Source organism: Parasteatoda tepidariorum, chromosome 6, assembly GCF_043381705.1.
Source record: "Parasteatoda tepidariorum isolate YZ-2023 chromosome 6, CAS_Ptep_4.0, whole genome shotgun sequence".
Classification (NCBI taxonomy): Eukaryota; Metazoa; Arthropoda; class Arachnida; order Araneae; family Theridiidae; genus Parasteatoda; species Parasteatoda tepidariorum.
The window spans coordinates 68,512,142-68,538,809 of record NC_092209.1 but is presented as its reverse complement, the minus strand read 5'-3'; the positions used below and the strand labels follow the sequence as shown (position 1 = coordinate 68,538,809).

Below are 26,668 nucleotides of genomic sequence, written 5' to 3'. Positions count from 1 at the left end.
GGTGAATATAGGCCCAATGAGTTCCCTAGTTATTTTGCTGCTAGTGAATGTTAGATTTCGTGAATTAAAGACATTTCAATAATGAATCATTATTTCTCTTAGTGCTAAATGACTGCAAATAGGTGCAAATTTGAAAAAAATATTACTTGGATGTGGATGCTTGGAAGATTTTGCTTTTATTTCAGATAAAAACACCGATATGTCATGTTGCATTTCTTAACTATAAACTATTAAAATGCTAAATATAATATTTTTCATTTACTTTGAGTTAAATTAATACAAAATAATAAACTAAGGCATGATAAATATGTTTTAAAAAATTCTGAGTCGAAGTGTTTAACGAAATTGATATAATCAGAATTTAAATGAAATGTCTAAAGACAACAGACAGTCTACTTTAAGACACTATTAAAAGTAAACTACAAAACGAAACACATAAAAGCATCGAAAAATATATATATATCATGAACACAGTAAAATGCGTGCAAATTACTTATTATCGGAGAAACAAACAATCTATCTGTTTTAACAGGCGGTAAAGATGAATTCAATATTTTCTTCTATTGAAAGATGTGATTTCCCGATCTTTTAAATATCGGGCAAGTCGTAGTTAGTTTCTAATCGAGACATGTGTACAAGAAAATTGTTATTCGTAATAGTGTTTGCCTGTTTTTACCAAACAATATACGCAAAAGGAAATTATACTTTACGATTTGTGCAAATGGTAATTACACTTCCTTATATTTTCTAGGACTAATAGCTTTAAATTTTAATTTTAAACTGTAAAATTTTGAATATGAAGAAAATAGCCACTTTGGTCAAAGACAGCATTAAAACTCATACCTTTATTTTAAGTTGAATATATGAGATGGAACAATGCATTTGAAAAAGACTAATTTATTTAATTTTAACCCTTTGACGTAGAATTTTCATTAAACATATTTTTCATACTCTTTTTATTGTTTTGTAATAGTTTAAGGAAAAAATAAATAGAAAGTATTATATTTAGCATTTTGATACCTTATGGTCATGAAATACAGCACGAAACACCCGTGTCTCTTTCTGTGTTAAATGTCAAATTATTAAAACAAAGCCCACTTTCAAAATATGATTGTTCAATTTTGCGTTTATTTGCAGATCTGAGAAGAACAGTAATTAATCATTGAAATTTATTTAATTTATAAAATCAATTATTGAATCAATTTTTGAATATAAATAAAAAAAAAATTCAAAGCCCTTTCTTTTGGATTTTATATTTTAGTGCAAATATAGCTAAGATAATCTAACAGATCTTATTAGTAACTATTAGATTGTTTTTTTTTATAATTAAAAAAGTGCCAAAATATATTTTTACTAATATTTTATGCGTTAGAAAAAATATGTAAAAGTGTCACCAATGTCTCACCTGCGTCAAAGGGTTAAAAACTAATTAAAGTGTACAAAAGAGACAAAAATTTGCATGGTTTGATCAGTGCATTCTGCCTAGGAAACGTATTTATTCTCATTATGTTTCGAAATTAGTTGCAAAATTTGTCAACAGATGGCATTTTAAGATGGAAAACTGTAAAACAATGATTTCTGCTGCATTTTAGATAATTCTATTTAGAGCGTTACTTCACTTCGTTTTTAGACTACCCAGCGTTGTTGAGTTCAATAGTGGTTACTCTGAAGTCATGACTTTTTTTCATTAAGGTGTGTCATCTGGGACAAACATTGCAAATATTTTTCTGAAACTTGATAAAAAGAAATAAATCAACAGCTACCCTAAAACAGAATGCAGTAAACCATACATTTCTATCTCTTTTCGTTTTTCTTCAGTCAATTTTTTAAATCGTCAACAGTTCTTAGGGCATCCGGTATGGCTAAATGTAAGCCAACAGTGAAGTATACAAATTGATAAACATTTTTGAATAGGTAACTGTCAGATTACAAGTATAAGTTTAGCATTATGGAATTGCTTTTAAATTTATTTATTGCATTTTAAAAATTAAAATAACTTAAAATTTTGTTTGTGAAGATTTAAAAAGAACACTCTGAAATTGAAATTAATTTTTTTGCTTCTACATTTTGTAAATAGATTTATCGACATGGTGATCGTGCTCCTGGGGAACTTTACAGAAATGATCCGAATCCAGAAACTCTTTGGCCGTTAGGTCTTGGCGAATTAACTGAGGTAAGTTAGAATTAAAACACTTTTTTCCAATAAGACAAGGCTTGCTATAAAAGAATGAATTATGAATCCCCCCCCCCAACGAGTCCTGTCTTCAGATAATTTTTAAGCTGTCGGCTATGATAACACAAATGTAAACACGGGAGTAACTTCAGGTGCAGTGAGGTTCTCGGTATATATTTAATAACTCTTTTATTTTTTTGTTTTCATTATACTTAATACATTATATTAACTTAGTTCTTTTGATAATATATAGTTTATACTATTTTGAATTTGATAAAACATAATAAATTTTCCCATGACTTTAAAGAAAAAACTCTTTATAAGATCATTTGAGCAGAACAAAATATCCGTGAAAGACATTTGAAAAAAAATATTTTTAACTTAAGACTTATTTTTATACAAAGCAAAAATAGTGAAATAGGAGCAACAAAAGAAGATCCAATTTTCGATTTTGCTTTCTTTTTTTTTTGCTCTACCAACTACATAAAAACACAACTTTTGCACATAAAAAAAGGTTAAAAAAAATCCGAAATTAACAAAAAAAAAATGAACCATTTTCACTTTATTATTTCTAATCATTTCCTGAGCACAAAAGTAATATTCTTTCAAAATCATACTTTGCTTAATTACACTCTGTAATTTTGATTTAAAAAACCAAATAAATAGCTGCTCATAATAGCTCGATTAAAAACTTCATTTGCATCGAAATTGGAAATAACAGCCGACATGATTTTAGTGTTCAAAAACAGGCGCCAATTTTAAAAACTTGCACAGACCTGAATGAAAAAAAAACAAAAATGATTCGAAATAAAAATTTAAAGTTGGCAACAAAGCTAAAAAAACCCACAGTAGCCGAGAGAGAAAAAAAAAAGATGAAAAACAGTTTAAGAAAAACCACAGGTTCCGAGAGAGTTAAATCAGGGTGCTTGAAGAACTAATGTCGTTTAAAATGGAATCAGTATTCAGAGGAATAAAAAAACTTATGCCCAAGAATTCAACCATGTGCAGCAATTAATGATTTTTCACATTCTTTATAACGGTCATCTATTGTTTTTATGAAATCTAAATTTTGAAGCACGTCTAGTTTATCCGATGCAACCAAGGTCACGCTCACAGGGAATGTGGTACGTAGACGCGTTTTAAAAGTTAATAATTATGGAACACCATGCATAACAGTGTATTATACTGCTATGAAAGGATGAAATGATTTATTCTTATTGCCCCATAGTTTCGGAATGCTTGTGAAAAAGAGAATGGTCTATATTGTAATAAGCGATTTCTCTCTGAAGTTTTAAAGATCATTACATAATATTATAAAAAAAATTAATTCTAGTATAATGATGTAATTTAAAATTAAAAAAAAATCTCATTCAAATTAGAAACAAATTAGCCTTTCTAGTTCAGACAATTTATTGGTTTCAGTGATTTTAATTAATAAGTTCAAAAGAATGTGTCTTTATTTGCAATTTACATTTCATTTCAGCTAGGTAAAATGCAACAGTACAGCCTGGGGAAATTTTTTCGTGTATTATACAAAGATTTCTTTCCAAAGAACCCAAGCGAAGTAAGATCTTACTGAAAAACTTTTAAATTATTGTTTTATTTCAATGTTTTTATATATTTTTTAGCCATATCATACTTAAATTTAATATTACTCGTATCATATGGAGGTCAAATTAAAATAAAGCTTCCAGTTAAAAAAAATATCAAGTAGGGCTAATCTTACGTGTTAGTCCTAAGCACACCGGACAAAAAATTAGTTACCCTTAGAGAAATCATGAAAAATATTATTTAATAGCATGTAACACCACCTCTGGATTCGATAACCACCTGGATTCGGTTAGGAAGTGAGTCCACAAGGTTCTGCAGGTACGTCGAATCCACTATAAGCCACTCGCTGAGGATTTGATAGCACAGATCCACCAAATACGAGAATGCTGATTTCGGCTTTTTATCCGTTGCTCCAATATGTTCCACAAATTTTCAACTGGGTTCAAGTCCGGTGATTTTGCAGGCCAGTCGAGATGTAATTGAGTGTCTGAGTGTTCAAAAAACCAGTAACATATTCCTCCAGCCCGATAAACTTTGCTGTTGTCATCTTGAAAAATAGGGGTATCGATAACACACTCTTCAAGAAGATGTTGACTGAAAGGCAACATCTAATCATCCAGAATGCTCAAATAAACATGTTTGTTCATGTTAGAGTCCACCTCAGTTAAGGGGCCCAATCCATACTAGGAAAGTGCCTCCAAAACATGACAGAAACATCGCAATTTTATCGTACTAACAGGTTGAGATGGAGCTTCACTCATTAACTGAAGCAATTCCTGTAGGGTTTGGAAGCGATTTCGATTGACAAGTCGTGAAACACGTCTCCGGTCCCTTTCATGCAATTCTTTTTCCGACCACTATTATGACGTCTTTCGTGACCATGTGCATTACACCACTGTTCGTAGACATGTTGAACAGTCCGCATCCAAACACCGATAAACGCAGCAACTTCATTCACCGTATGACCATTGGCACGGCCAAACACAATCGCCCCTTATTGGCTCTTTATCACATCTTTACACTTATCCAGATTTGCACACAATTTCCTTTTCAAACAAAAATATCTCACTGATAGCTACTTGCCTTTGATCATATTGAAGCAGTGTGCACGTAGTTGAGCACGTTGCTTGACCACTGCGTCATCTAACGAAACTATTCATCGGTGCTTGCGCACTAGGGTGACCAATGTTTTGTCCAGTGAGCTTACTTTCTCACTTTAAACTCCAGTAATCTTTTGACGCCAAGAAGAGCGTGAATAAAATATTGTTAAAATGTTTATGAGGACGTTGAGGGTCACTTTAATCGTAATAAGATGTTTACGTAATAAGATTTGTAGGCTGAAATGAAATTGGCGGTGTTGTATCTAGCCGTGGTAGATTAAGGTTTGAAATTGAAAAATTATACACTCAAAGAGCTCTATTTCTTCAAAATAAATAAAAATGGAGATGGTCAACTATAAAAATAAAACCTTCACACTTGAAAATAACTGAAAAAAAACCTCAGCATCCTCGTAATAAATAATAAACATTCTCGTAAACATTTTAACAACATTTTGCGATTATTTTATTTAAACTATTTGTTATATCTGTGTTAAATGTTAGGAAATAGTTTGGTTTACTTTATATGAGTTTTAAAAAAATGATTTATTCATTCTCAGAGAGCATGTTTTGTTTTTAATTTAATTTTTCATTTTATAAACGGAAATTTTGTAAAGATAAATCATAGATAGGTGTGTAAATAAGAAGTGAGCTTTCTATGTTACGTTTTCTTAGTTGAAAAAATGAATAACTTTCAAAAATACAAGGATTGTAACAAAATACATCAAGACAATGATGCCATGATTCATAGTCGTAATTCAATTTCTGCGCGACTAATGAAAAATAAATAATTGCTGTTCCGAGCTGTCCTTTAATCTGTAGTCTGATTGCAATCTGTTTGTCTTGAGGTGGTACAGCTCAAAGAGTGCTCGCCTTTAACTGAGATAATTCAGGTTCGAATCCCACCGAAATCTGGTGGATTCGAATTCTGCACCCAACAGCGATTTTCCAACCCAGTAGCCTTGAACGATCTGCTTGTCGGTTAATAGTTTTCTTAAATTAAAAAAAAGAAAGCTTTGTTCTTGACTTTTTTTTTAATTCATATTGCAAATTTTAAAAGGAATAAAAGTTTGCATTATAACTGCTACCAACTGCAGCGAAGAAGAAAATCTCCAAAAGAGAGAACGTGTAGTTAAAAAACGCTGAATTGTAAATTAGCCTCCCTGCTACACCAACCAGAGTGCTAACGTTAGGGAGCTGTAATTGAATCATGGTTTACCGCTGGGCTAACCGTGGAGGGTTTTCGTAGTTTTCTTCTCCTTTTAACACAAAACCGAATAAGTTCCATTAAAAAATACTTCACGAATGTTAGTTCGCTTCAATGTTTAATCCAAGAATTTTGTAATTTGATTAAAACTAAAAACTGATATTGCCCGGACCCTAAACACTTAAAAAAAGGAAAAAGAAACTATTTTCAATGTTAAAAAAGAACATCGTTAAATAATAAAGAAAATTACTTTAACTATTGAGCTCTGAGCCTATTTAATGTCTCACGCTCAGCGAATACCCATAAAAAAATTTGTCAGTTTTATAGGAGCACCATGAATATCCAAAATTTAACTGAAAAGTTAATAAATAGTTTCTCATATTTATATAACAGAAAGGGCACAACACTCCAGAGTATGGCCGGATAGCAAGGTTGGTAGGACGTTGGTCTTGTATTTGTGAGAACTGGAGTTTGAATCCCGCCGGCTGAAGAATCCCCTTGTATTAAAAGGTACACGCTAAATCTGCGGGGTCGCAAAGTCCTTCAAGTTCCCATGACAAATCAATACCACTGGAGATAGTGAATCGGATATTAATAGTTCTCTGGTTTAGATCAAAATTACTATCTGTGGATAAATGAAAGGAGTATGATTGGGTCATCTCTGTAAAACGGGGTGTAACGTGTGTGGGCCTGAAGCCATATTCTTGGCCATAGATGGCGCCACTAAAAACAGGAAACGTCCCCGTTGCCTTAAAAATTTGCTCGATTTATTTCTACCAGGCTTGCTGATTGGCAATTGACATGACTAACAACGCTACAAAGTTCTTCATGAATGAGGCTATTGTAGTTCCTATGTATTTTTTTTCCTTTTAGCGATTTATATTACTCCTATAAATAAATTTCTGTCTCTATAAAAGGCAACTCATGATTTTTTTCGCATTTTGTTCCGTAGCAAAGTTAACTGCTAATCAACCTTATGTTCCAAACGTAGATATTTTCTTCACTCGCGTTCAACGTCAAAAGAAGTCGTTTTCTCCATCTGTTTCAGAGAGGAAAATTTTTTTTCAGAAGCAAGCAGAAACAAGTTTGAACCTTTTTAGTGACTACTAAGATTTTAGAAAATGTTTATGTTGAAAACGAAGTGAATAAAATGTTCTTCCCATCACGTATTGCCTACTATCAAAAGATCTTAACCTATAATTGCAATATGAAAAATAAAGATTGAATTTTACCTTTGAAAAAACTATATGATTTTCTTTAAGCAAATACATTGGTTAATGTATGAACAACCAAAAGCATAAAGTTGATTGTTAAATGGTTAATTTCAAAAGATGCAGTAAAATATGACTTCTTTTCTTATAGTCGATAATTGAGAACATTTACTTTTCAAACAGGTGGAGAGATTGTAGAAAAATTGTGTTCAAATCGGAGTTTTCCACATGGAATTAAAAAAAAATTGAACTGGTGGTGCTCAATATATTAATATACAGTTCTTTTTGACTAATTTGCTTTTTCTCGTTATGAAATTTTACAATGTTTTCGCAATTCTAAGAAGCTTTTAGCATATTGGTTCAGGTTTTATTGTTATGTGAATTTTGTCAGATACGCTTTGATGTGTTACACGCTTGATTAACTCATTACCTTAGTTTAAATTTTTTATATTTGGAGAAAGATAAATGAAGTGTGTTTTTCGAAGAAATGTTTGGTGAAAAAAATATTTTATTATATTTCATTTATATTTTATTATTTAATACTGTGACCAAAGCCACTTAAATTTATTTAAATACTCATTAACGTATGTAGGTAAAAACCTGAAATCAGTTCGTGAGGAACCTTTAAATTATTAACAATTGAAAACCATACTTTTACATGTAAATGTAAAATGATTAAAAACTTTTTCTGAAACTTTGTATACCTTCTATTAATGCTGCCAATATTCTGTTAACATTTAAAAATTGTATAAAAATTGCTCTTTCAAACACCCACTGTTAATGTTTTTAACACAAACGTTATGATTATCAAAATTGCCAAATATATTCAACAATAATGATTTTAGTTTAGGAAAACAAAAAACAATTCTGTTCACCCAAATCATAAACTTCGACTTTTATTTAGCCGCGTGTTTTACGTCAAATTATTTAATCCCATGCTGTCAGTAACAGTTAACCTTACAGTTATGAATGAAACCAATAAAGATACTCTCAATCACCATTTATCCCCACCCCAGTTCACACTTAAAACGATTCTCGTTTCCTCTAAGCAAAGATATTACGCATGAGTTGATCAACCAGCTGCTTCTAAAACGTATCAAAGAGAACTAAATTATATTTACTTTTGGAATAAAAAATGTTTCCTATTTTAGTAAAAATTTGTTGAAAGATAAGTGTTGTTATTCGGTAAAGGTAAGCGTATTATTTATCATATAGCATATCAAACGAATGATTTAATTTTTGATCAAGTAGTGTATATTTCTTATTCTTCATTTGATATTTATTTTGCAAGTTTTTAATTATTGTTCAATACATATGACACTTATGATTTGTGATCCTAACAACTGTCTCCGATTTTACCCTCTGCAACAAAATATTCAGTTTTAAAGAGAAAATCGAAATTCTTAAACATTATTCTATGTTAACTCTTAGTTGACCGGCAATTTTACATATGAACTATGTAATGTCACCGGCTATTATTTTGTAGTTGAATATAAAAGCTAAGAAAAATATTCTAAATATGAATTTCATGTCCAAATGTTGATGGCAGATGACGAGTAAACTCGGCTTTGAAAGTGAAAAAACGAGTTAACTCGTCATCAGTTAACAACGTTTGAAAAACGAATTAATTCATCTCTTAAATATTTTATCATACTGCCTAAGAAATGGTCAAATCTGGACAGATGATGTCTGAACAAATTGTCGTTTGCAAATATCTAAGCAAGACTAAAATTGTATTCAATATAACAACATTCAGTCTCAATATTGTCTATTCAAGCCATGTACGCCTATTTTAGGTTATGTGCAGAATTTCCAATCTTCAACTTGCAGAAAATGCATGAGTTATTCACACTGAGAGAAAATTGTATGTTTCTGAATAAAAAAGACCGCTTTCAAAAAGTTATACACACCTAGTAAATGTAATAGATAGATCAAATGTTACCCCCAATAGCTTTGCAGTGAAATTGTGAAGAAAACAATGGTCATGTGGAATACTACATTAAATGTACGAAATTTTAGAATAACCCGTGTCCGCGCCCTCATTGGCGAGATTGTAATGCGCCAAACGTAGCTTTCTAGCGTTCTTTTCTCATTCAATAAATTAGCAGCTCTACTGCTTATTAAATTTGAACTTGAACAGCTATCTAAAGTGGCTATTAATGGTCTTAATATTAAAGAGGAAAGAAAGGAGCCACATAAGCTAGTTCAAGGCCAAATACAGAGAAAATGTATTTAATTAAATCAAAATTGAATAACCCATGCTTATTAGGTTGTAGGGAAAGCCATAAACTTTATAAATGCGATAAACTCAAACGAATGAGTGTAAATCAGCGAATTGATATAGTAAAAACTCATAATTTGTGTTTTTCATGCTTAAATAAGCACTAATCCTTGCATGTCTAAATACACTTGCTTTTGTAAAATCAAAGATCATCATTCTTTACTTCATGAAAATATAAGAAATGAGTCATTTACATTTGATACAGCATCATATCTATGGTATTAGGTTCAATCTATTCATTAAATGCGTTGATGAAATAAAATTCAGTTTTTGTAAAATAAAAGAATATAAGCTTGTTTAAAGTATGCATTAATAAGAATTGACAAATGTTGTCTTCTTTTGTTTCAATTTATAAAACGAAAGCAAAATAGCTAGACTTACGCCAATTAAAATTGTAGATAAAATTTATATGCAAAAATGTTCTTTTACTCGATGAATTTTTGAAGGCTGCTACCAGCCCCGAAAAGTAGCCTGCTATAATGATAAAAAATGGTGATATGTTTACTATCTAATTATAAGGTTCTCAAAATAAATTTTAAATTTGAAAGACAACTTTTGTTGCTGTCGTAGGTCATTAAGGCAAGAGGTGTGACAGTTCTTTTTCCAATGGCGCCATCTAAAATTCTAGTTCTGCCGCATCCATGTGTCACATCCGTTGATGTAGAAGACTCATTCATACATCAATTCATTCATCCACATATCATAATTTTGACCTGAACCAGAAAACGATCAATTTCCAATTCGCAACCCCAGAGGTATAATTTGTTGTGGGAACATGGAGGACTTTGTGATCTGACAGACTTAACATGTACTAGTCACCATTTATTATTCTTCGGGGAGACTTCGGCCGGCTGGATTCGAACTCCCTTTCTCACAAACGTGTGTCCAGTGGCCTTCCAACCAGGCTTTGAAAGACAAATAGTAACCGAAAATGGAAAGCTTAAAAATATTAACGGGTGAGAAATCTTCATTCGAAGCTTTCGGTTAAATAAGTTTAAAATAAACATGTAAAAAAAACTATGAATGAACTTTTAGATATTCCTATCAATCTTGAAAATTGGCCTGTAGTTATGACGCCAAATGGCGATGTGTTTACTGTCTGTGATTAGGGATTGCAAAATTGAAAGACAAATTGCCAAAACTGGAAGGCTTAAAATTCATAAAGTGTGAGATATATTTATTAGAAAAACTGAGTTAAATAAGTTGAAAAATTAACATGTTAAAAGAAATAGGTAAGGTCTTATTCAAATGCAGAGGCTTGTTTTGAATAAAAATTGAAGATCATTTAAGAGAAAGTAAATTAAATGATTAAAAATATCAGAATTTTATTTCAAAACAATATCATTTCAAATTTAATAGTGTTTAGTACACAAAGACAAAACAATATTTTAAAGACTTAACAATGGAATACTCTGTTCAAAATATACAAAATTTCAGATTCAATATATAACAATGTACATTATATAACATACTACATTATGTGTTTTAAATATTTGAAAAACTTAAGACATGAGTGTTTATAAAACTGTATTCTTTAAAAATAATTTAGACTTGCATGCAATATTCCATTCCAAATTACCAATTTTCAGAGCTATCTCTATTTCAAATTTTATTAAAACGCTGTAAGTATCTTTATCTCACACAAATTAAAATAAAAATCAACACTATTTCAGTTTTATTAAAACTCAATCCTTAAATATACAGACATGTCAAGCTATGCTCATTTAAATTAAAGCCTTCAAAAATAGAAACTGCTTGAAAATGAGCATACAAAATTTTGAAGTCCAATTTTGGAGAAATTATTATTACTTTTTTTTTTAGTTTTAGAAATCAAATATAAGTTACTAAACTTATGCTTCCTAATAACAGATATAAGTCACAAAAATCCCATAAATTCCGGAAAATATTTTTATTGGGATTTTCAAGAGATTGTAAAACTCTCTTCCAGTGTACCGATACTGTCAGATAAATGGGTTCATCGCTGGAACAGTTGTATCCACACATTGTACAGCACTAATATGATGTTAATATGATGTTGCAACACTAATATGATATTAAAACGAAACATATTTCCATACAAGTTGCAATATAGTGTCGCGTAATCAAGTTAGGGAAGTCAAAAAATATGGTTCTACATAGAATCCTATCATGGTTTCAGCAAATTTGAAGGATATTAAGGTTCAACATGGACAAATTTTCCTACACTACACTGTAGTAGATGCTGCATAATGTTTAGCTGTTTTGCAAGAATATTGTCAATTATCCTCTTTAATGGAAGAAAAATACTAAAACTAAATTTGAACAAAATTTCTTAGATACAATTTTTTCTGTAATTTTATTCTTCTTTTAATCTTGTGGCTTGCGGTTTTTCAAAAGTACATCTCATACTGCAAAAATACACACCATAATTTAATACTTACTATTTAATATCATGCATTCGAGTATAAAAAGTACGGTAATATGGTTCAACTTAGCATGTACCAATACTGCAGTAAATTTGAATAATATGAATGATGTTTAACGCACTACAATTTCTAACAATGTACTCTTTTTGTTACCATTTTCAGATAAAAGCAATGAGTTCTAATAACAGCCGTTGTATACAAAGCTCGAAAGCTAATCTTGAAGGGTTCTTTGATTCAGATAACAATAATGTATCAAAACTAGACGGATATTGCAGTTGGCAACAAATACCCATCTTTTCTTTTCCGTCTTCATCAGATAAAGTAAGTTGAAAACCTTATCATCATTTAAACGTTTTATTATTATTGTTAAAATAAATTAATGCTTGAGGGTCTTCTAGAGACAGAAAAAGTGATATAATTTTCCTTATGTTAACCTTTAGTGGGTTTTATACGAACTATTATACGAGCCTAATTTCCTTATTTATTATGTAACTAATTAAAATGTTTGAATATTTTTAGTATTAAGTAATCCATTTACATATGTCAGATTGAATTTAATTTCCTAATTGTATATTTTAACGTTGTAAGCATTTTTAAAACTCTGTGATTTAAAAAGGCTTCTTTGAAAAATTATGTCCTTGTATATATATATATATATATATACAAGGGGTGATCAAATGAAAAGGTACGAAACGACNCTCAAACGAACATATTCACATATTCAAGCGATCAAAATTAAACAAAAACTAAATAAAAGAAATATGTATATATAAACCAGTTAGTTAACAAGTTGAGAAATTGCGGTCATGATGTTTTCCGTAGGTAAACATGGTGGAAAAAAATCCGTTTTATGTTATTAGCACAAAAATCTAGTAGATCTGTATATTGTTTCTGTTTTCCATTCCTAGTTATCTAATTGTATATTTTAACATTGTACGTAGCCTTAAAACTAAATATTTAATAGTTTTTATTAAAAAAAATATTACGTCCTTAAAATAAGAAAATTCGTAACTAGGCTAAAATGAACATATTTCAATGAATAAAATGAAACAAAAACTGAATAAATGAAATACATACATAAACCAGTTAATTAACAAGTCCAGAAATTGCGTTAATGTTATTTTCCATGGATAAACGTGGGATGGAAACTTTTCTGTCTAAAAGAGACTTTTCAAAAAATTTTGAATTTTAGAATCTTTGGTGCACTTATTTACATTGCAGTTTCTTTTATATTTAGTATCTAGGAATCGAAAGTAAATGTCCTAAATTTGATAAAGAAGTGGAAAAAAATATATCGCAACGAGGAAATTTTTACAGAAGAAGGCACCAGGCAAGTTAGTTAAACTATTTATTAAATTTTGACAAAAAAAATACTTATGTGTGCTTATATATCTTTGATTTGCCGTTTGTTTATGGTTGAAGTATGGAAATAAATCAGTAAAAAATTTTATATTTATCAAAGTGACGTCACTCGTAGTCACGTCGCGTTTTAGACAAGCCTAATTTTTGAACGTTAATTAATAAATAGTTAACCATCAAATCAACGTGATATAATAGAAATAGCTTTTAAATACTTTATTGATGGTTTTCAATTGTTAAAATTAACAATTTTAAGAGTACTGTGTTGGTATATGTCTTTCTTGTGCATAACTTCGAAGTGCTTATGATTACTGATTTATTGGTTATTTACTCTTTTTCACCCTGTATACTGTAAGAAAAACCAGTATTCAGGATACACTACTAGATTTCCACAGTTTTTTGAAAAACATTTGATGCTGGCAATGAAAAGGAGACTATTCTCGATGATTGGGACCATCATTACGTGTTATTTCGTCTAGAAAACATAGTATAAGTTCTTTATAACGATACTACATAACAAGTGAAATTTTTGTTTTAATGAGTTTTTCGTTTATAGTAAATACTCATATTCAATATTAAAATGGCAATAAAAAGACTGAAAGATGATATTAAAAAATCGACCATGTTTTCTTTAATTTAAAAGTGTTAAAATTGTAAGTAAGAAATAAGGTGAAATGATGCTCGTTCTTACTTGTAAAGGTGAAATTGCCAAACCATTAATATGTCATTATATCTTCCAGTTTGCCTTTTTATGTATTACTTACTTTATTATAAGAAAAATATATTTCCGTCAAAAACAGAATTGTCTTAGAGGGAGGCTAGTAATATTCATTTCGTTGGAAACATAAATTTTTTAAATTTTTAATATTAGCTAAATGTGACTTGGATACTTTTCGTACTGTATCATACTCATCCCATCAAATTTTTACTACATATTTGTAGTAAGACTTTACCTCTAAAATGGTAACATAAAGTGAAAAAAAACTATTAACATTATCATGGATTTATTATCAATGTTTAATTTTTCTAAGACCAGTGAGAACGCAAAAATAAATTAAAGCAATATTTTTTTTTTGAAATCTTGCTTTTCATAATTAAGGTTTTGACATTTAATTGTTTGGCCAAGGTTTAAAAAATATTGTTAATATTGAACGATGATTTTTTTTGCGTTCATTTATGCTTGTATATTCTTTCTTTTGCAGAGACTATTTAATTATTTGTCAAGACACTTGGGAAAGAGAATGAGCTGGACTTCTTCAACTAACTTCTTTGACACTCTGATGATCGAGGTACTGTAGAAATTTTGTCATGATTGGTTTGAAACGTTTAAGATCTCAAAGATTGGAAGTGCTTCATGTTACAATTATATTTGCGTTAGTTTATCAGGCCAGGGGTAACAAAAATATCAGTTGCCAAAATAGCACCCAATATTTAATAATATTTAAAACACTAAAATCTGAATATTTTTCTAATGAAAAAAATATAATGAAAAAGAATAATGCCCTGGTCAGTATTAAGTTTTTTTTTCTATTTATTAAACTTTAAAGAACACGTGAAAAAGGTACGTGAAATGAAATTTTTTACGGTAAGATTAGTAAATAAAGCAAAGTAACGCAACACTCTCCTAAACCAATTTTAAAAAAAATGTTATTTTTGACAATTTTTCTGCAATGATGAGAAGTGATGTTGTACGAGCAACTGGCCAAACGTAAGATCCAGAAAGAATGGGTTAATCTTATGCTATGGTTGAGTTATAAAGGGGAACAGCAAAACGGAAATAATTCGCCGATTGTAGACGATTCATCGTCAATAGTTTCACGGGTTTTTTAGATTAAATTAATACAGAAAATGCATGAAAAATCTTTCACGCACATAGAAGGTCCTTTCGCGTCCGACAATGCGTACGGAAATCCTTGAGCTACACCATTAAAAAATGCTTGCTACTTCAGATCAGACTCAGCAGCTCTAGCTATTTTCAAATAATTCTATTAAAATATGGAAAACTTATAACTAGTAGGATAAATTCATATTAAAAATCCAATCAATTTCCGGTTATACCCAATAGCTCTATTCTTTTTCAACTAATTGTGAGCTTATTACTGAGTATAAATAATACTGAAAGCTGTCTACACTGAAATAATACTGAGTTTATTAGCTTTTTGATGATAAATAATGCCTGCCGATACAAGAAAGTAAATGAATGCCGTATTTCGGTAAGATCATTAGTTAAAATACAGATTAAAATATAGATACAGGTTAAAATACAGATGGTAGAAACTGAAATCAAAAGATAAAACAGGAAAAAAAAAACGATGGTAGGGAAAGAAAACAGCTTTCTGTCGATGAAAAATTTCTATCACGATGACATCCCTCGTTTGGAAATGAATTCTGCCAAGATCAATCGCTTTCTTATGGTGACAAAGAGACTAAAATTTCAATAGATATAGTTCTTTGTAATCCATTAACACGTGTCAGATTAAATTTAGTTACTTAATTGTATATTTTAACGTTGAAAGTATTTTCAAAATAATTCAAAAAGGGTTCTTTAAGAAATTATGTTTGATTATGTTTGAAAATGTCGAAACTAGGCTCAAACGAACATATTCACATATTCAAGCGATCAAAATTAAACAAAAACTAAATAAAAGAAATATGTATATATAAACCAGTTAGTTAACAAGTTGAGAAATTGCGGTCATGATGTTTTCCGTAGGTAAACATGGTGGAAAAAAATCCGTTTTATGTTATTAGCACAAAAATCTAGTAGATCTGTATATTGTTTCTGTTTTCCATTCCTAGTTATCTAATTGTATATTTTAACATTGTACGTAGCCTTAAAACTAAATATTTAATAGTTTTTATTAAAAAAAATATTACGTCCTTAAAATAAGAAAATTCGTAACTAGGCTAAAATGAACATATTTCAATGAATAAAATGAAACAAAAACTGAATAAATGAAATACATACATAAACCAGTTAATTAACAAGTCCAGAAATTGCGTTAATGTTATTTTCCATGGATAAACGTGGGGTGGAAACTTTTCTGTCTAAAAGAGCCTTTAAAAAAATTTTGAATTTTAGAATCTTTGGTGCACTTATTTATATTGTAGTTTCTTTTATATTTAGTATCTAGGAATCGAAAGTAAATGTCCTAAATTTGATAAAGAAGTGGAAAAAAATATATCGCAACGAGGGAATTTTTACAGAAGAAGGCACCAGGCAAGTTAGTTAAACTATTTATTAAATTTTGACAAAAAAAAAAAAATACTTATATGCGCAAATATACCTTTCATTCCACGTTTGTTTTTTTACTGGAAGTAAGGAAATAAATCCGTGAAACATTTTATATTTGTCAGAGTAATAAAATCCATAAATTTATAATGGTAAGATTAGTAGATAAAAGCAAATTAACAAAACACACTCCCAAACCATTTTTTTCTTTTAAAAATCTACTGGTGTCCACATTTTATTCTCTAATCCAATGAAGTTATTTCATAGAATTCATTAGAATCCATTCCATTCATAGAATTCATTCATAGAATTCATAGAGTTCATTCACAGAATTCTTTCATAGAATTCTTTCATAGAATTCATTCATATAATTCATATAATCCATTCATAGAATTCATTCATATAATTCATATAATTCATTCATAGAATTCATTCATAGAATTCATTCATAGAATTCATAGAATTCATTCATAGAATTCATAGAATTCATTCATAGAATTCATATAATTCATTCATAGAATTCATTCATAGAATTCTCTAAATTAACATTTCATTGAAAGAATTAGGGGATCCCTCAGCTAAAATGCCTATTAATGTATTTGGTTATAAAAAGATAAATTTGAGATACTAAAATGAGTTTTTCATTATACCAAGGAAAAATTAATAATAATAAAAAAACTTTAAATCTACTGATTACCTGATATGTGCGATATGCAATTCACTGATTACTTGGTAGTGTGATTGAGGTTTCGTTTAGTAATCTGTGCTTTAAAATGGTAAAAGTTTTATGGTGCCATTCATAGTTACGAGAAAAACTGTCAGATTATAAAAGTATTTGTTTATTATTCGAAGACTATAATTGCTTAGATCATTAAAATTATGCATTTATTATTGAATATATTAATCTGCTAGATTATTCAAGATAAGAATCATTTCGACAAATTATAATTCAAGTACAAAATATCTAAATAAAAATACGAAACTTACATTCATAAACCAACGATTCATAAAGCAAAACTCATTACACATTGTCTAAAAAAAAACTGTAAATTAAATTAAACGATTGTTAATAGAATAATATTTCAATAAAAAAAATATATGATCAGAGTATACTCTGTAGCCGGATCATGCAAAACTTGGTTAGAAAACTAAAGCAAATCTTCTGATAGATTCGGTTACGGGCGGTTTATCCTAATTCTCTCTTTTTTTTTTAAATTTAATTTCACCCGCATTTACACCTAATTTAACACTAAAGATCCACTTAACTATTAGTGAATGCATATCGTTTTCTAGAAAAAGAAAACTACTGAAATATGAAATAACTAGCAAAAGGGATAAGTAATAAATAAATATATTTTAAAACATACTGCTTGCAAGACAAAGACAGAAGGTGTTATTTATTGCACAAAGTAGTGTAGGTATTTTCTTTTTGCTACAAATATTTTTGATGACGGTTACAGTTACAATGAATATTAATAAGTTCGAAATTGTGGTTCAGGAGACATAGTTCAATGATTACTTCTTGTGCGACTTTTGATAATCTTTTTCCGCATTCTATTGCAATAATTATTAACACTAGAACAGCTAGATTTAAGATTGTAACAAGCCGGCCAGGTGACCGGGTGGTTAGCGTGCCTGACTGCGGAGCCGATGGCTGCGGGTTCAAATCCTGCTCAGGGCATGGATGTTTCCTTCTCTCTCCGTGTTCTATGTCCTTTCTCCTTTGTGTGATTGTGTGAATGCGACCAACACCTTCTAGAAGTAGAAAGGCCTCAGCACGGATCAATTTAGTAGTCCGATGTGACGAAGTTAACTGCGCAGTTGATGAAAAATAAGAAAGATGTCATTACGTTCGGGGTACTAAGCTGCGCAGTGGTTGAAAATACGAAATATGTCATTACGTTTGGACTACTAAAGGATATTTATGGTAACCCGTGCTGAGGCCTGCAAACGGGTTTGTGGTTATGCGACGTGGGCGACGCTGCTCCACCGCCGTGCTTCGCCACAGGTGCCCACTGGGTAACGAGAAGAGAGTAGCAGTTCTGGCATAGAGGCCAATGGGACAATACATCCCAAGTGCTCGCCATTAAGAAAAAAGATTGTAACAACGAAATAAGGTGAGATGATATTCGTTCTTGTTTGTAAGGTGAAGTGATATATTGATTCCGTAAGTACGTCTGTATATCGTCCAGTTGCCCTTTTATGTATTACTTGCTTTATTGTAGGAAAAATGTATTTTCGTCAATAAAATAATCACCTTAGCGGAGAGGCTAGTAATATTCATTTCGTTAGAAAAATACATTTTTTTCAATTTTTAATACATACAGTGCCCTCCCGATTATCCGGATTAATCACCGGGACAGGTTGCACGGACAATCGAAAAACATAGATAATCCGAAAACTCTTTTTATTAAAGAAAAATTCAATATCAGTACAAAAAATATAAAAATTACTGACATTTGCATGCATAACATCAAACTAGGAATTTTCCTTATTAAAAAATGTGTAATGCGTCTCCGCCATACATCGATACACATATTTTACGAACCGCAGTAATGTCACCCTAATCAAATCCTCCCATATAATCTAATAAAGTTTCCACAGAGCAGCAGAATGAGAAATTGTATTTCATTCATTTACTACATCTTCGGCATCAGTTACTATCATCACTATTTGATTTAACAACATAACGATGTCTTCATCAGTCAAATACTGGAAGCCAGGTTCACATGCATCACTTTGAAACCAATCTTCTAAATTTCCTTCATAAAGAATTTCGAAACCTTAGATTTCTTTTGCTTGTTCGAGAATACTGTTATTAAAGAACTGTTATTTTTCTTGAACATGTGAAGAGGATTGTTCCTCAAGCGGTATCATATTTCTCCACTGTCGTGATAACGTAGACGATTTTCCATATCATCCATAACGTAGACGATTTGTTCCATGTACTGCAATCCAATAACGAATATTGCTTTCCAAAAATTTGGTAGTGTTATAACTTCATGAATCAAATTTTTTTAATATTGAAAATTTTTCTCTTTATATTTTTTGTGTGACTCCAGAATGAGCACGGATAACCCGCAAACCGGATAATCCGCGCACGGATAATCGAGAGTGTACTGTATTAGCAATTTAAATGTGACTTGGATACTTCTCGTACTGTGTCATACTCATCCCATCGAATTTTTACTGCATATTTGTATTAAGACTTTACCTCTAAAATGGTAACATAAAGTAAAAAAAAAAAAACTATTAACATTATCATGGATTCGAAGTCATATTTTTATTATCACTGTTTAATTTTTCTTAGACCAGTGAGAACCCAGAAATAAGTTATAGCAATATTTTTTTGAAACTTGCACTTCCTAATTAAGGCTCTAACGCTAAGGCTCTAATTATTTGGCTAAGGCTTAAAAAATTAACTTATTGTTTGTATTGAACAATGATTTATTTTGAATTTATTAATGCTTGCATATTTATTTTTTTGCAGAGACTATTTAATTATTTGTCAAGACACTTGGGAAAGAGAATGAGCTGGACTTCTTCAACTAACTTCTTTGATACTCTAATGATCGAGGTACTGTAGAAATTTTGTCATGGTTGGTTTGAAACTTTTTAAGGTCTCAAAGGTTGGAAGCGTTTCATGTTACAATTATATTTGCGTTAGTTTATCAGGAGTAACAAAAATATCAGTTGACAAAATAACACCCAATATTTAACTATATTTCAAACATTAAAATCTGAATATTTTTCTCAGGAAGAAAAAAACGATGAACAGGAATTATGCTCTCGTTAGTGCTAAGTTTCCTTTTTCTATTTACTAAATTTTAATGAACACGTGAAAAGAATACGCGAAATGAAATTCCTTACGGTGCGATTAGTAAATAACGCAAAGTAATGAAACACTCTCCTGAACCAATTTTTTTTCTTAAAAAAATTTCATTGTTGATAATTTTTCAGTTATAATGAGAAGTGATGTTGTACGAGCAACTGGCCGAACTTAAGATCCAGAAAGAGTGGATTAATCTTAGGCCATGGTTCAGTAATAAAGGGGAACAGCAAAACGGAGGTAATTCGCCGATTGTTGACGATTCATTGCCAATAGTTGCACGGGGTTTCTCCATTAAATTAATGCTGAAAATGGACGAAAAATCTTTCAGACCCATAAAAGGTCATTTCGCATACGGAAATCCTAGAGCTACACCATTAAATAAATGTGTGTAACTTCAGATCAGACTTAGTAGCTCGAATTATTTTCAAATAATTCCACTAAAAGCTGGAAAACTTTTAACTTGTTGGCTAAATGAGGCTTAGTAAAAATCGAATGAATTCCTGATTATACCTAGTAGCTCTATTCGTTTTCAACTACCTGTGAGTTTACTATTAAGTATAAATAATACTGAATACTGTCTACACTGAAATAACATTGAGTTTATTAGCTTTTTGATGATGATTACTGCCTGCCGATGCAAGAAAGTAAATGAATGCCTCATTTTGGTAAGATCATTAGTTAAAATACAGATTAAGCAGAAATTGAAATCAGAAAATAAAACAGAAAAAAACGATGGTAGGTAAAGAAAAAGCTTTCTGTCAATGACAAATTTCTATCACGATGACCCCCCTGGTTTGGAAATGAATTCTGCCAAGATCAATCGTTTTCTTATGGTGACAATGAGACTAAAATAGCGTGTTTCTTAAAATTTATACGTTTAATTTATATAGTAATTGTATAAAGAAAAGAAAATATTTTAATAGGCATTTCATAGGTATGGAAATAAAATGCTGCTTTTCTTCTTTCTTTTCAGAAGAAATATAATCTAGAAGTGCCTAAGTGGGCTGAAGTTGTTTTCAATCAGCTAAAAAATGCAGCAGCTACCAGGTTTCATTTTACATTCAATTCAACTCTGGTTCAGCGTCTTCGGGCAGGTAGATCACCATATACCATGATTAAAAACTCAAATTCCGAAAATATTTTTAGGATGTTTCAGTACACCATGTTCAAAATCGGGGGTTAAGACTTGTATCCAGAACAGACAAATTCTAGATTTGTTCAATTTCTAATAAAAATAAAATTAAGACAAAAGGATAATCAATTATTGCCAAGTTGAAACAAATAATGTAGGGAAAACTCATTTGACAAAATTTGTATTTTTATACAAAGGATCAGAATTTCAAAGTCTTACTCTGAGGTAATCTTTTACCCAAATTTACACAATTTATTTACAAATTTCCCATCAATATTTCGCGAACTAAAAAAGTAGAAGGTAGCTAAATTCTCAAAAATGTATAAAAAAATTTTTTAAACCCATTTAAGCTTATAAATAAAAGTTTGTTCCAAGAGACTCCCCTGACCTAAGGAGGTTTTTAATAATTTTAGAATAAAGAAACTAGCTACATTTACAGACATACTATAATTTCGGTTCTTTACGGAAGAACAATTTTCATTCTGTAATGAAAAATGAATTGAAAAGAAAACTAGAGAGGAAGATAAATATTGCAAACAAACTGCAATTGGAAAAAAAGGAGATTGATCAGCATGGAAAGGAGGGATAGTACTTGAAAAAGACGTTCAAACAAAAAAAAGGGGGCATAAGAAACAGTTTAGGGGAAGACCTCAGATGCTACCAAATCTATTAAATAAAGCAGAAAATAGATTTCCAACATTTTGAAAGAATGGAAATCTAGATCTGCGGTTATGAACTAGAATAGTCATAAAATTTTAGAAAATATGAAAATCTGTGTCTTCTATTGCACAAATCTAGGTCCTAGTCAGAAGAGTTAATTTGAATATTTTAGCAGAAGTACTATCCTTGTCATAACTTGTTTGTAATTTTTTCCATATCTTTATATTCCCTTTTCATTCTGTGTTTTGACTAAGAACGCTTTTCACTATAGAAACAGAACGGCAATATCCCTTTTTGATCTTTTTTTCACATTGTTTAACTTTGTTTAGATGTAGCACAATGCAACTTTTTCTTTACTTGGTTTGAAGTAATGTAAGTATTTATATTTATGTATGCAAATTTTAAATTTTGGATCTTTTTAATTTTTCCATGTATCAAAACTCAAAATTTATGCTATGCAACATTCTTATTATTTTATTTATTTATTTATTTTTCAAAATTAAGCACAGGGTGAAATTTTTTTAAAAATTTTCTATTACTATTACTTCATTTTGCATCTTCCTCTAAAAAAACAATTAACTAGAATTGTTTAAATTAAAATTGTTTTTATTACTATAATCATTATTTTTAAATTTTCTTAAACAATATTTTTTCTTGTCACATGATGCTGAAAATGATGAAAAGGATTTTTTCTTAGGTCCATTTCTGAAGCTAGTCAAGCACGCCATTAACGAAAAAATTAAAGGAAACACTCCAAACTTGAAATTCATTACATATTCTTCAGTAAGTAAAGTAAATGCAATTATTTGAAAAATAAATCAAGTGGTTGGTAATAATTGCCCTTAATATGCACTTTTAGAATCCTTTTCGTAAAAGAAGTAAAAAAAAAAAAAAACATTAGGCACCACAAATTTATATTCAAGAAACAAAAAAACTATAGAAATCTGACAAATCGACTAATCATAGGAAAAACAAGTAAACATGTTTTATTGTCATGAAAATATAAATGTATGGAGGTATTTCTAATAATTCTCTCTGCTTTCTCCAGATATCAAACATGTTTGTCAAACATGATGTCAACATGATGTTTTCAGTCCTATTTTCTTACTAGATATTCACTAAATTTTCTAAAGCATTTTCGTTTCTTCTTCTTAGACACTACAGCCAGTTACCAGCCAAGGCCCTCTCAGTCAGTTATCCCCATCTAGATCTATTCGGTGCTATATTTCTCCATCTATTGACTCTCAAGTTCTTTAACTACTTCTCCCTCTAACCATTTTGTTCTAGGTCTTTTTCCCTCAGTTGCTTGGAATATTATTTTTAATAGGATTTTCTACCTTTATATATTCATATGAGATGCTTAAATCTGCATGATTATTTTATTTCCTTTTTCACTGATATATCCCAAATATAAATAATGGTACTATTCATTAGGGGAACCTACAGTATCTGATGCAGTTCCTACAATATCTACAGTGCCATTTTCCCAGAGTTAAAATTTTTACATCCTACTATTTTTTCCAAACTTTCCATTGGATAATACATGGTATAACAGGGAAACATCTTATTTCTTACTTTGTAACTATACTTACATGTTTTCTACGTCGAAATATTATGCATTGTTTTATATTTCATACTTTCTTATTTTATTCTTTTGTATCATATTCAAAACCGCCAAGCATTCAATAGAATGCTAGTATTCTATGTATTAACTTTAAAAGTTACATAAAAAACATTTTTTTTATTCATTCGCCCTGCTAAGATTTCTTTTAAACGTAACTGTTATGCGTACCTACTTATGCTTTAAAACCTTTAAAATAATTAACCTATTGTAAAAACCAATTAAAAATATGTTTAAAATTACCTTTTAAAAGTTTAAATTTTGTAAACAAAATGAGACTGATTCCATATTGCAAATTTAATGACTATTTTTATAAACTGATCAGAAAATTGTTGAAGCTTGTTATTAATTTATAGAAAAATGTTCAAATTTTACTTAAATTTTTTTTAATATTACGATTTTAGTGCGACCCTTTTAACGCGCATAAAACTTTTTAATATATGTTGATAATTATTCTTTTTCTGAAAATAATTATCAACAACCACCTCTTAAAAGCTGCATAAGTGTTGATACAGTTCATTAAAATTGTTTAATTAGAAATAGCATGTTACATTTTTTTATTTATCAGTAAAAAAATTATTTATTAAAAAATTATTTATTAAAAAATTACTTAATGAAATAAATTTATTGTGACAACTTTTATTAACATTATCAATTTATAAAATTGTTGCCCGAAAGAAAAGAGGACAGGTGTGACAGCCTCAGAAAAAGCAGTAATAATTACTGAGGCTCTATTTAGGGTTTTAAAAAAAGATAAGAAGCGTGCACGGCAGAGTACGTGTAATTAATTAATCGGTTTACATGAGAGCATTTAAAGTGAATGTAAAGCAGAACTGCAGAAAGACGCATTCAAAAAGAACAACTTGGAGTAGTTTAATTTTGAGTTGCAGATGGTGATGCTCCTTTCCTCAGAGCACTTTATCTTTCAGCAATTTATGTGCTACTCAAATGTCACGAGACGTTAGACAATTACAACTAATCATTTCAGAAAGAACAGCGATAAATTCTTCGGAGTTCATATGTTTGCTTGACTTAAATCTTTGGTAGATTTGGGGACAACTCTCACGGTAACTTTTGTATCATTTGCTTGTAATGGTTTGCCTTGGACAGGTTTTATCATAAACCGCAAACATTCAAATGTTTGCTTCCTAAAAGAGAAAAGACCTTAGCATGGATCACTTTAGTATTCCAGCGAAACAATCCTGCGAAGTGGGGGGTTAAAAAGATGTCACTACTTTATGACTACTAAAAAATGGCGTTACTCGCTTATGGTAAACTGTGCGAAAGCCTTCTCGCTTCCAGGAGGTATTATAGAAGCTCACATTTGACCATTAGAAATTATACAACAGGCACTGTTCTTCTCATCTGAAAGCATTCATCCTAACACGACTTTACATTCATTTTAAATGCTTTCAGGTGGATTGGTTAATAAATAATATATGATTCTGCAGTGCACTCCTCTCACTTTGATTCATAATCCTGACGGTTGGCATTGCTATCATGCATGAATAAAGATAAATAACGTGAAGAGAGTATAAATTGTGCCCGATAAACAGCTATTTTTTTGCTTCACTAAATAACGTAAAAAAGAGGACAAACTGTGCAACATAATTAAATTTACTTCTGATTTCAGATCTATAATTAAAAACCTTCTTCAGCGTCGGAATACAGAATTTTTCTCTTCGAATCTGTGTTTCAACACAGTAGAATGTTTTCATTGTAGAACTAGATTTATAGTTTGGTTGTGTGGTATTATTTGTGCTTTTTCTCTTTTTTAACCTGGCTATCACACGTGATCACTTTTCGTTAAGGCAAATCTTATATTAATCAGATATTGCAAAGTGTGTATTACAGTTAACTCAAATGATAACGCTATTTGAACTTAACATAGCAGGCGCAAAATTTTTTAAACAAATTTCAAAATCACTAAAGGGTGGAAAATAAGAACAGTGTAAGGTGATTAATGTAATATAAATGCTGTGCAAAATTTCTCTATTATTTTCTTAATATTTTTTTAAACTGATTTTTGAACTTTCTAGCATGACGCAAACATTGGTGTAATCACGGCTGCGTTAAAACATTTTCAAGAATATCCTGTTCCTTACTGTTCTACAATCATTTTTGAATTATATCATGAGCCGGAAGACAATTACTATGTTCGATTACTATATCTGAACTCTACAGAAGTCGATAAATTCTCTCAAAAATCTCACATTCTAGTTTTGGAAGGATGTACAGAATTTTGCCCGCTGAATCACTTCATCAACTTCATAGAGCCCTTCAGTTCAGTTGATTTCGATAGTGAATGTCAAATAACATCATATTAGCTGTAATTTATTGCATGTTCGCTATTTCAAAATGTTTCATATTGTACATAATGTTAATCATTGTCATATACGTGGGTGGTATCTTAATATGACCACCAATAATATGTATAACCTATAATTTATGTCAAATATGAGGTCATGAATTTGGAAAGGTTTGCATATTAGCGGTCAAAAATCTAGATAGTAAAAAACCTAAAGACTGTCGAATCATTAGTGATGATGAAAACATAGAAACCAGTTTGATTATCCAATGACACTCAGAAGTGTTTCAAATAATCACTTTTTAACTTTTCTTTGTTTCTCTCAGGAATCAGACAGATTTTGACTTATATCCTCGCTTAAATATTAATTTGCTGCCTCTAATGTGTATATAATATTTACTTTAATGCTATAAAGGAATTGAAAATATATATTGAAAGTAGTCTATACGAAAATCTCGTGCTAAGTCTTGCGAATTCATGTTTATATGCTTATGAGATTCCTCAAAGAGTGTTGATAATTTTCATTTCTATCAAATAAAAGTGATTTGTATGAAAGTGTAAAACAATGGAGAATAACAGATTAAAATTAATAATTTTAA

General features: G+C 30.2%; 1 protein-coding gene across 3 annotated transcripts; it reads left to right on the top strand.

The window, feature by feature from the left end:
• Positions 1-511: 511 nt before the first annotated feature.
• On the top strand, positions 512-26,668 carry LOC122268622 (testicular acid phosphatase homolog). Of its 3 annotated transcripts, none has more exons than XM_043038615.2 (9): positions 513-724; positions 2,078-2,173; positions 3,657-3,737; positions 12,088-12,246; positions 13,163-13,255; positions 14,487-14,573; positions 21,322-21,442; positions 22,838-22,923; positions 25,801-26,668. In XM_043038615.2, exons 1-9 carry the CDS (start codon positions 629-631, stop codon positions 26,086-26,088), a joined length of 1,107 nt encoding a protein of 368 aa, XP_042894549.2. In that variant the 5' UTR covers positions 513-628; the 3' UTR covers positions 26,089-26,668. The 3 variants fall into 3 exon arrangements, with proteins under 3 accessions (XP_071038590.1, XP_042894549.2, XP_042894547.2); XM_043038613.2 differs by lacking the exons at positions 13,163-13,255; positions 14,487-14,573 and adding exons at positions 16,412-16,504; positions 20,007-20,093 and having other exon boundaries at positions 514-724; XM_071182489.1 differs by lacking the exon at positions 13,163-13,255 and having other exon boundaries at positions 512-724.